The sequence below is a fragment of the Rhagoletis pomonella genome, unplaced genomic scaffold (genome assembly GCF_013731165.1).
Source record: "Rhagoletis pomonella isolate Grant_MI unplaced genomic scaffold, Rhpom_1.0 Rhpom_scaffold_00006, whole genome shotgun sequence".
NCBI lineage: Eukaryota > Metazoa > Arthropoda > Insecta > Diptera > Tephritidae > Rhagoletis > Rhagoletis pomonella.
In genome coordinates this window covers 57,054,538-57,066,893 of record NW_023458560.1, presented here as the reverse complement: position 1 = coordinate 57,066,893, position 12,356 = coordinate 57,054,538, and the positions used below count along the sequence as shown (strand labels likewise).

Genomic DNA, 12,356 nt, shown 5'->3' with positions numbered 1-12,356 from the left:
TATATAAATATTTAATTCCACTTGTTAATTAAATTGAGTTGGAATTTATAAGCTGGTGGCAACCATTTTCAAAAATATATTTATTAAACCTTTCGATAGGTAGCCATATATAAATATTTAATTCCACTTGTTAATTAAATTGAGTTGGAATTTTTAAGCTGGTGGCAACCATTTTCAAAAATATAAGTCAACGAACTATGCTTTCTTAAGCCTCTCTAGTTCGATGCCCATATTCGATTTAACTTCTTAATTAAATTGATTTTAACTTTTTGAACAGGTGGTAGCACTCTTACAAAAAAAAATTTTCGAAATAAATTGTTTTTGAACCTTTTTCGTTTGACATCCACATTGCTGCAATATTTTGTTTTACTTATATATATTAAGTTTAGAGAAGGTGGCATCTCACAAAAAATAGCCTAAGGTGTGCCAACAAACTTGTATAAAATATACTCGTATTATTTAATAAAAAATCTAACCAATTATTTTGTTTTCTATTTACAGAATACAAGATATGGATTTTAGTAACTGGATTAAATATGTTCGAAGTTCTTATTATTGAAGCAAAATTAAAGGTTTAAAACGAAAATTTATTTTAATTGAAAGGATAATAGTGAAAGTGTAAAAAAATTAAATGTGTAAATGTGCTTGTACTATAATTATAAAATGTGTGCTGAAGAAAAATTTAACCAGAAGTGGGCTAATACAAATTACTGGAAAATTATCCATGTGATGGTGAGTGAATTTTTGTTTATCATTTTGTTTATCAAATTTAAATTAAATGTACATAGGATGGTACTTAAAATAGCAACATGTAAATTTTGTATGGGGCATACCGTTTTTTTTGTTAGACATAAAAAAAAAATAAAGACATTTGGCGTTGCCTCCAGGGTTTAAAAAATTTACATTTTTTATCGCAAAAATTCTAAAAATTTTTTAATTGAAATCTGTTAAATTTTATATATTAATGAAACTTTTCCATATAAATTCATAAACTCGCTGAGTTATAGCTGGTCGATGTTTAGTTTTTGGGATAAAAAAAAAATTGTTTTTTTTTCAAACACTTGTAACGACCCCTTTTTTCTAATTTTTAAATTTTCTCGGTTATCTATATATTGTACGCAGAACAAAATGAAGTAGTGCCCCATGATATTTATATTTTAAAGACCACCCTTATGTGCATATTAGAGGCCATAACTATTTTTTTGTTCTATTCTATTTTAGTTTGCCATAAATTAGTTGAACCTTTTTTAGGTTGTGTTTTTTTTTTCATAGTTTCTAGCCCTAACCGCCAAAATAACGTAAGCGACATTTTTTTTTAATTTTCTTTTTGATGCGGAAATATTCCTAGGGCATCTATATGCATTTCTGCATCAAAATGAAAATTTTGAAAAACAAGTCGCTTACGTTATTTTGGCGGTTAGGGTCGACTTTTTCTCAATGGATGTACAGTAGAGCGATCCAAAAAAAGATGTTTCCCAGATAGAGTTTGGGGTACCTTCCAAAATTTTTCCTCTTGCCGGAAAAAGGTGCTGGTACCAAACCTTACATTTCTAAGTATTTTTTTTTATATTTTTGCCAGTTTCACAGCGATCCAGTAACGCATTTCAAGGTCATTGAGCACCCTGTATTTGGTTGCAGTAGAAAACTGAAAGTTGGTATAGATATTACAAATATCAAAAGGAAAAAACTAAGGGGGTGCCCTGTTTTCTTTTTTTCCCATACAAAAATTGGACCACTCTAATATACAGATATACATAAATGTGGATATGTATTTTATTTATACATACATACATACATGCATATGTACATACATACCAGCCCATTTAGTAGCCCCTTCACAGCCCATAACACCCAGAAGTAGGTTACATAAATTGCATTCTGTCAAGAAGAAGAAGAAGAAGAAGAAGAATGAAAAATTCCTGAAAATTCGTGTAAAAATGAATTTATACAGCTGTTGGACAATGTTTGGGCTAAATATCACACGACGGTGTACTTCTTAAAATGAAAGTGTAAATTATTTATATGTACGAGTACATACACATTTGTTTGAGTGTAAATTTGTTCGCGCTTAAGCGCGCACACCATGGTGATTCACATACATTCATACGTTTGTACATTTGTGTATTTGCACTCAAATTGGCCAACGGCAATCGATAGCAATTCACAATCATTTCAATGCCACACGTAGCGTTGTTGTTAAACTGACCTTGGACGACAATTGGCGATTTATTTGGGCATAAAAAATTGAAAAATGAGGGAAATTGAAATTGTAGCAAATTGAAAAGCTTCGGCAAAAAGTGTGGGTGGAAAGTATGTGAACAATTTTTTTAATGAGTAAAAATAGTTCTGTGCTGCAGCAATTGAACAACTTTTATGAAAAAATTTAAAAGTAAACATTTTTTCTTAAATCGAATTGCATCAAAGCGGAAGGAAACCACACCCGCCCAGTGCAGAAGCATTGGAATTAATCTGACCTAAAGAACTATAACGCGAAGGCTGTCTGCTAGCGAGAGATTTTCGAAAGATGACCGAAGGAATGATGGCATGTGAGGATAGGATGACGCCCAATCCATATAACTAATTTGTACTCGGAAGCCCATTCTACAAATTTCTCTAAGTTCAACCGCATCACCAATTTCCACCACTTGTGGTCTGGATTAAGCTGAAAGTTAGATTCAGTTGATTAGTTAAGCCACCAAAGATGAGCTATCATAACAAACTACGATTTGGTTACATCGAGCCACGTATCGTTCGAGCTATTGTGACGAATGTGCTTCTAGCTGCAGCGATCCCACAAAGCGGTGTCTGGATCTGGCAAGGTCTTCACATTAAATGTGCACTGATGTTGTTTGATATTCGTAGCCTACCTAGCCTGCACTGACCAGAGCAGACAGCTTGCTGCTTTGCCAACTGCTTCATTACCTTTGCAGTGGCCTATAAAAAAGCCTGTAATAACGAAAGGTTGGATTCTCCTTGCTGATATTTCCGGTAAAGAGAATTTCGTCTGCCTGGCAGACTTTTTTTACAATGACTGCACTATGGTCGGTACCATAACGCCATCAGTACTAAGGGCTAAAGGCGAGGCGGGCACTAGCTTTGCGATGACAAAGAGCGCCGCCCAATTGCCAGAGTGCATGTATGTAGATGTGTTTGTTTGTTGCCTTATTTCGTGGGGTGTACACAGACATATTTCAATGACATCAAGCTCAGCCTAAAATAAATCAAGAAACCATACTTCTATGTTTAATGTTATAAGGAACTGCTCAGATGCCTTGGCCAATTTTGGTGCCATTAGTATGTGTACCTATACTTCCGGGAATTAGGTCATTCGTCATTCCAGTTGGTTCTGCTTGGTGTGCCTCATTATCCGTTCCTGGAAAAGGGGTTTTGATGCATACATTAAACACTTTTACTTGTCGGGCAGTTGTTCTCATCGTATCCGTGATACCCACCCAAGCTAGTTGGCACAGTTTGCTGAGGTTGGCCTTAGTGAACTCAACTTCGGTCTTCTAATGTTAGAATGGGTTTGAAAATGATTTCGCAAATTAATTAATATTGATTAGCATCAATAATAAATCCCGATGATTTGACTTCTTTAAAAAAGTATATCTGTTCTTTCTTTACCATCCCTGTAGCTCGTTTCTGTAACTCTTCTCTACCGATTATTTCTCTACTTGTAGAGAATATACGTTATTCCCTACTACTCATTAGCAGTAGAGAACAGGGCGGCGAATTCATATCTCTATTCGCCTTGGTAGAGAATTGTTACAGAAACGAGCTACTGATCAAAGCTCGAAGCGAAGAAAGCTTCAAAGCACCACTTAAGTATTGAAACCTGCTCCGGGCTTCTGCTGTTCCTACGACACCAGAGTCCTCCGAAGGCTGTGTGCCGTGGTTCTGAATTTTGCCTTACGCGAATGGTTTAGGGTTTTGCCCAACGGGCGCAGACGGGACAGAACTTCAACCAGTTGAGTTAATCCTGAGTGAGGCGTTGAGTATCTGCTGAAGATCTTTCACAGACCTGGCGAGTGAACGGAGGGAATGTCTTGGATTTTATTTTAGTATTTCAGAGTCCATGAAATGGGAAGAAGAAGCCGGTCTGCGCCATCCCAGTCATCCCTTGTAATGGGAAGGTTGGTGACAGTGTGTAGGCGCTCGATATCACAAAGAAAACGCGTTTGGGATGCTCATGTTTCAGATCACAGCATCACATTTCAAATTTTAAATTTTGTTGGCTTTTTCAGAACTTTTTCGGGACCATACAGGATTTTTCCAAATTCCTAGCATTTTGCTTATCCGGATTTTCATTTTGAGATTTTTTCGGAACTTGTTTGGTCTTCTCGGATATATCCTGTTTTATGTTTGAGGATTATATCAAAACTTGTCGATATTTTTCTGGTCTTTTCGCATCTTTTTGTTTATATTATTTTCGATTTTAAGAAACTTCTAGGCATATTTTTATTTTTATTTTTTATCAAAATTTTTCGGTATTTTTTCCGACTTCTGGAGAGTTTTCGGAACTCTTTGTGTTTCACTTTTCGGGATTTTAAATTTTTTGATTTTTCGGGTCTTTTTTGTACTTTTGGGGATATTACGTAATAGCGGTATTTTTCGGAGTTTTTCAGAAACGTTCCCTTTTTCGGAGTTTTTCGGTATCTCTTCAAGATTTTTTAGTTTATTGTTTGGGATTTTTTCAGTACAATATTAAAGACAAATTATGCGAAATCTTGAGAAAATCTTGAAAACAATAACAAAGAACCAAAAAAACAAAAATTATCGCAAAAAAAATTTGCTTAAAATTTTTGCAATAATTTCTGATTTTTGTTTTTTTAGAATGCCCTAGTTTTTCTCGCGTTTTTTTTCGAACCCTCGTTTATTTCGGCGTATTTCGAATTTTACTTTTAGGAATTTCTCATTTTAGCATTTGTTGAAGACTTATTTTTGTTTATTTCGGGATATTTGTGTTCCATTTTTCGGAAGATCCAGAATTTTTTTTTATGATTTTGCGGTATTTTTTTGAGTTTTTTTCAGACTTATTCGTGTCGTTTGGACCTTTCAGCGTTACTTTCGGACTTGTTCGTTCGTTCTTTTTAAGGTTGTTGAATCTTTTCGGGACCTTTCGGAAGATATAGGTAATTTTTTCGTGATCTTTTAAAGGATTTTTCAGTATTTTAAACGACTTTTTGGTACAATTAAAGACAAGCTTTGTTTGATATTTTTTTAGTACATAGCGTTTCAAATAATTTTGGATTATTTTTTAAAGTTTTGAAAGATTTTTTCGGATCTTTTTATGACCCCTCAGGTTTTTCTGGAGTTTTCGGCGTTTTTCGCGTTCTAATTCTCGTAAATTGACAATTTTTTTTATTTCGGGATACTTGCGCTCTATTTTTCGGAAAATTTCGGAATTCTAGATTGTTCAGGACTTTTCGAGATTGTTTGGGACGCTTTCATTTTATTTGGATCTTTCGAGGTTTTTGCAAGACTTTTCGGTATTTTTTCGGACTGCTTCGGAGCTTTTCGATTTCTTTCGGTGTTTTTGGAACTTTTCGGGACTTTTCAACAGATTTCGGTTATTTCATTTAATACCATTTCAGTTGTTTATTTTTTTAGGCAGTATTTTTAAAGATAACTTGTGCTTGCTATTTTTCTATAATAAATGTTGATTTTTCATATTTTTTTTGTAGTTTTCACGTTTTTCTCGCGATCTTTTCGCGACCTTTAAGCACATTTTGGTACTTTCGAAGTTTTTTGTGATTTACTTTTTTGAATCTCTTATTTTCGTATTTTTTCCGCGACTTTTTTAATTTCCGGATACTTTTTGTTCTATTTGCTGGAAACTTTCAGAATTTTTTTCTAGATTTTTCGGAATATTATTTTAGTTTATGTTAAGTTATGGGAATTTATGGAATGTTTTGGAATTTTGCGTAACTTTTTGGGAGTTTCGGGTTTTTTTCGGCTCATTTCGACTTTCAAGAATTTTAGGGATTTTTTTCATAACTTTTTGGGATTTTTTCGAAACTACTAAAGACAATTGTTGCTTACTACTTTTTTAGGCGTAAAGTTTTGATACTCGAAATCTTTCTGAAGCTTTCGCAACTTTTTACAGCTGTCGGAATTTTTCGGGTACTATCAGTTTTCAAAACTATATTAAAATCTTAATTTGGCTTTTCTTTGAAAGACTAAAAAAAAAAACAAAAATAACATTCTTTCATTTTTGCCACATGAAATAAAAGGTAAACGGTATTTCGTGACAAAATAATAAAATTTAACCAAATTTTTTTTTGCCTTTTATCATAAAGTGCATACGCGGTACGTTCTTTGTCAACACAAGCAATTAACAGGATGAATATAACGATCACAGAAAGTGGTCGCTAACGGTTCCATAACAAATACAAGCATAAGCACGAATCCCAAGAAAACTTTCCGCACTCTATTCAAAAAACCTACCCTTGAAACTTTTAAATTCCATTTGCCTCCAGTACTTTTCCGTACCTACATGACACACATTTGTAGTATAGTATAATAAAAAATTCACACAAAAAATACAAAATCATCATCGTAATAATTATGAGCGAATGAGATTTTTAACAGTCGTCTCAAAGGAAATGAGCACTTTTTGCAAATTGAATTACCCAAAACGTAGCAAAGCAGAAGCAAAATTCACCAGCAAAAAACGAGAAAGAAACGAAACTAAAAAACCTCAAATCAAAACAAAGTCGACACATGCAAACCAAACACAATCAAATTACTCCCTTTGTGTGCATTACGTAGCGTAAGCGCCTGAGCATGTCTGAGCGCTCGCACGTTGCGGTTACATTTCACGTGCCACGAAACTTGAAATTTGAGCTGTTTGCATTTTATATGTATGTATATTTTTTTATTTGTATGTGCATATACATACATATACAGTCAGCGTCAAAAATATATGCATGCCCTGGCGTTTTTGACGCCATTAATTAATTAATTTATATTTTTCAAATTTTTCTATCTACAGATATAATAAAATTGTAACATTATAGATATTAAAAAAAATTAATAAGAGTGGTCTTTTTACAGCTACAACAACAACAGATGCTAAATCAAAAATTTTTGAATTTTTGTCTGTCTGTCTGTATACTTATACGCGCATCACTCGAAAACTAATGCATGAAATTGAATGCAGTTTCCACCGATATCTTTCTAGAGGTCTAACTTAAATTATAGAGAGAAAAAAAATAGAGAGTTGCCACCTGTTTAAAAATTGCAGTTTAAGTAAATTGATAAAATAAAGTAAATATCGCAATATAGCTGTCAAAAGAAAGAGGTTGAAGAAGGCTTACAGCCGAAAATATTTCTGTTTATGGTTGCCACCTGTTTGAAAATTTTAATAAAATTTAATTGATAAGATAAAGTTAATATTGCAATATTGGTATCAAAATGAAGAGGTTTGGGCCGAAAATATTTTTGAAGAGGGTTGCCACCTGTTAGAAAATTTTAATAAAATTTAATTGATAAGATAACGTTAATATTGCAATATGGGTATCAAAATGAAGAGGTTTAGGAAAGTTTACTGCCGAAAATATTTTTGAAGATGGTTGCCAGCTGTTAGAAAAATTTTATTCAATTAAATTGATAAAATAAATGAAATATTACAGTATGGGTATCAAACCACATACAAATTCTTACAAGACGCAGTGAAGCATGCCGCGCATTTGCCAGTTTTTTTTTATAAAAATTTACTTTACTTTCATCAAATTTAATTTCATACAAAACTCGGGAAAATGCCAGAAGTTTCATCGAAATTTTCCATTTTTCAATTCGATTTCTTAGAAAAATGTTGAGTACTTATGCAGTTTTGTAGCCCATTAGTATAATAAAGTGCAAGTTCCAAGCTGCTAAAAATTACCGAGGGTGTGTCGCATTTTCTTCCATCCAAAGGATGAGCACCACCTTTTTGTTTTGTTGTTGTTCAAAAATCAACGGTAATATTTAGCGACTTGAAACTTGCACTTTATGAAATCGAACTGAAAAATTTTAAATTTCGATGAAAATTTCTAGCATTTTCCGCGAGTTCTTTATGACTTAAAAAACAAAATATATATTCTTGTGGTTTTCGCTGTTGGGTGAACTATTTATGTACATATATATTTTTATAGAAAAATAAAAACAAATTTGGCACTAAAAAAAAATGAAATCGTCAAAAACTCAGGCGATTTATATTTTTTGACGCTGACTGTATATCTGAAGAGTTGTGTGCGTTGGCTTTACACAATTTGAAGGAAATGTGAAATTCGTACATTTAAACACTTTCGAAATGCACACTGGGGAGTTGGTAAGAGTTGTTAAGCGAGCAAAAACAAAAAAAAAAAAACAAGAAAAAATACATAGAACAAGGTATACATTTGGGCGCACAGCAGCGCACACACATTTGTTTGGTTCATATGCTGTCTAACAGCGGTAACAGTGAGGCTTAAACAAATAACCAAAATGGATTCACGCATTTGTAGCTTTACATAAATGTTTATTTGTGTATGTGTGTATAAGTGCGAATTGCGTTGTTACTACACACATGGCCCAGCAATATTCCCCACCGCAAGCACTTGAAGCGATAGCACCTTTTGTGTGTGTGTGCGGTTCCGTTTTTTTTTTTTAAGGCTATGCTGAAGTGAGGTACGTATTCCTGCGTGCGTTTACGGAAAATAAAATGTGAGCATCACTTTTTTATAGCAGCTAGCGTACAAATTCAAAATGACTTCTATTTCCATACGTATATACATATATCCCTAGGAGGGTGTGTGGTAAATTTTAGCAACAAAATACTCGTAGGCTAAACTAAAGTTTGCTCATCGCCATCGTGTAGCTTGATTTTTTTTTGCTCTGGTTCGTTGCGGAAATAAATAGAAAACAAATGTGAATTAAGTAAAATCTCAAAGTAATCCGTTGTCACAACATAAGCGGATATGAGCGGTTATTTTTGCTGCAAAATATATACATATGTACATATGTATGTACAAATGTACATCAATTTAAATTTGTTTATTGTCAGTTTAGCGCTACAATGCTTTGCGCACTCTTGAAGTTTCGTTAGTATTTATTTGAAGCTTTGTTTGCATGCAGTAAAAGCATAAAAAATGAATTCGAAATGAAAAATTAATTGAGCGCATAAAATTTTCATAATATTTTGCCATTTTTCTCTGACACTTGTAACAAACTGGATACATGGCATATGGTATATGTATGTGTTTGTGCTTGTATTAGAGAGCTGCATAAATGCATTTGATTCTCCTGTGAGCAGTGAACCTATAAGAAAGCGACGTGTAACTTTTGTTCAAATATGGCTTTGTCACACATACGCCCAACATAAACGAATAGCGAGCAGATACAGTCCCAGAAGCTTACCATAAGAGCTCAGTTAATCTAGACTTACAGAGAAATTTTGGCTAAGATAGTAAAAAGTCTTTCGTAAGACAAAAGAAATACAAATGACAAGATGGTACGAAATTTTTTTTTTTTGTATTCGAGCACAAAAGTCTTAGAAAAAAGGCGCTCTCAGTCACTAATCGTGGTGAAGATTTATTTTGAGCGAAATTTATTTTCTTTTATTTTAATTAAAATTTTTTTGCTTTAATTTTCTTTTAATTTTAAGATTGTATGTTTAAAAAGAAAAATATATTTTTTTAATTTTTAGATGTTATTCTTTTAAAAATAATATTTTTTTTAATTCATTTAAGTTTTAGTTTATTTTAATTTTTTCTTCTTTTTGAATAACTTTTTTTTCCTTTTTTAGTTAAATTTTCTTTCACATTTTCACTTTTTCGATTTTATTGTTTATAAAAGAAAAAAATTTTTTTAATTCACTAAATTTTTAGAAACTTATCTCTAATTTATTTTTAAATTTTTTTATTTAATTTATTTTTCTTATGTCAATTTAATATTCTTTAAATTTTTAAAGCTTGTTTTAAAAAGAAAAATACCTATATAATTTTTTATTTGATTTCATTTGTAGGATCTTTTTTTATCTTTTTCTTTATTCAATATTTTTATTTTTTTATTTTTTAGGTTTTGTTTTAAAACTGAATATATATTTTTGAATTTTTAAGTACTATTTGCTTCTTTTTCGATTTAATTTTCTTCTTTTTCTCATTTAATTTTTAGATTTTATTGTTATAAAAAAAAATAAAATTAAATTTCATTTATTTTTTAAAAACGTTATTTATTTTTGATTTTTTTCTTTTTTTACAAGTTTTTATTGTTTTAAAAAAGAAAATATGTAAATTTTTTTAATTTCAATTTACTTTAAAAAATCACATTGCTAAAAGGCGAACAGCATAGTGCCTCAGACCTCCTCGTTAGCAGATCCTTCAATTAGTCTTTCGAAAGACAGTAAAGAGCTTTCAATATAGTTGCCAGAATTGACAATTGTCTTACAAAGACATCATTACATATGTAATGATTTTTGGGGAAAAATTAACCAATATTTTTTACAAAATTCCAAGAATAAATACAAAAAAATTATTATTCTTTTTTTTGATATCTATGGCCTTTGAACAACTATATTCAAAAATTTTAGTGAGCTTGGTGCCGCCGTTTTATTTAATTTTTATTCCCCAAAATTATTTCTTAGTATACCAATTTTTGGGTAATATGTACTTTCTTAGAAAATTTTTTTTTTGGGGCAAATTAATTTAAGCTTTTTACGAAAAAATATTTTTTCAACAAAATATTGGATACCAAAAAACCATTTTTGGCAAAAAATTATTTCTGTTTGAGAATTTCTTAGGAAAAAACTGCTTTAAAAAACTTAAATTTTTTTCTAGGAAAAAGATATGAGATTAACGAAACATTAATTTAGGACAAGGAAGTTAAAAAAAAATAGTTTTTAATTATAACTGGTGCAAATTTTTAGGATAAAATTTGTTTTGACTTGAGTTTCTTTACCTAGACATCGATTAATCACATTTAATAATTCAAAGTGTGTGTGACACTACAGGCTACTTTTTTATGGCGTTATTTCCTTCCATATAAGTAATATACATTCCAAATATGAACTAAATCGGAGTATAAATACGGGTTTTCAAATATCTTGACTCGAGCGGATTAATTCAAGTTAAATAAAAGCTTGTAAAATTATCAATTTTTAAAAAATCAAAGTAAACCATATTTCTACATAACCTCAAAAATAGGCCGCAACCGCATATTTCCTATTTATAGGTCAGGATATTTAAAAACAACTGATTGAACAATTCTGAGTTCGGATTCTTCATGAAGAACCAGGGACCGAACATAACAATTATTGATCAAAACTGTCATGGAAAAATTCACTATGAAGGAAATGTTCTACAACTAAGTGATGCATACCAATCGATTTCTTTTTTCACCGAGACTCAAAATTAAAAATAAATTTTTATTTGCAATTTTTATGCAAAATTAAAAAAAAATAACAATTATTTTTGATTTTTATATTATAAATCTAAAATAACAATTATTTATAATTTTTATATTATATGTCTTAGGTAACAGTTATTGAAGACTTTTATTTATTTTAGTCATCAATATAAATCAGTCACCGACTTTTATTTTTTAAAACATTCGTATAAAAGTCATTAACATTTTTCGCAGTTAAGAAGGTTTTGGGAAACCAAAGTTTACTACGACTTATACAAATGACTTTTATAAGTATGATTTTAAAAATAAAGGTCAGTGACAGATTTTTATTTATGACTTTTATAAATATAAGTCTTCGATAACTGTTATCTAAGACATATAATTTAAAAATCAAAAATAATTATTATTGCAGATTATTTAGATAAAAATCAAAAATAACCGTTATTTTTGATTTATAAAATAAAATCAGAAATAACGATTATTTAAAGAGTAATTCAAGAAAAGTAAAAAAAATAATTGTTAAAGAGCGATTTTTCTAATAAAAGTTGTAACTGTTACGGTTCCTGTGAAGAACACTTGGCAGCCAGAAAATTGTTTTTTTTTTTTTATTGACCTCACTGGTTCTGTCAGATAATGACGTCATTGAGTGCTTGTTAACTCTTCTCAAACTGATGTCGCGACATGTCCGTGGTCTATCTGTAGCCTTGCTTAAAAATTGTGCCTCCTTAGTCTAACCTTTAAAGCTAATTTTTAGTAGTTCGCCCCTGATTAGACAGATTGCACTGCATGCCTTAAAGGCCTTCAAGTAGCTTGGCTTCTTGAATCTACATTTTTGTATCTTTGAGCTCATTGGATTTTTTTGGAAAAATTTTCTCAGTTATTCTGTGTTCTTTCTTTTCCTAAAATAATTTTGTCATTCTCACTCAACACGATTTCTTTTTTTCAAAAAAAATTTGAAATTAAAAACATATGTAATAGACAGGTGGGTAAGC

General features: G+C 31.2%; 1 protein-coding gene across 2 annotated transcripts in view; it reads left to right on the top strand.

The window, feature by feature from the left end:
- LOC118740998 (cryptochrome-1) overlaps window positions 1–12,356 on the top strand; it is a 202,265-nt gene that overhangs the window by 23,154 nt on the left and 166,755 nt on the right. The window contains exon 3 of one of the 2 annotated variants that reach the window (XM_036472779.1): window positions 502–680. The exons of the other annotated variant lie outside the window; for it this stretch is intronic. Within the exon in view, the coding sequence (XP_036328672.1) occupies window positions 502–522 (21 nt within the window). The 3' untranslated portion in view covers window positions 523–680. Of the gene's footprint in view, window positions 1–501; window positions 681–12,356 lie in introns of those variants that run through there. 2 annotated transcript variants of the gene reach the window in all.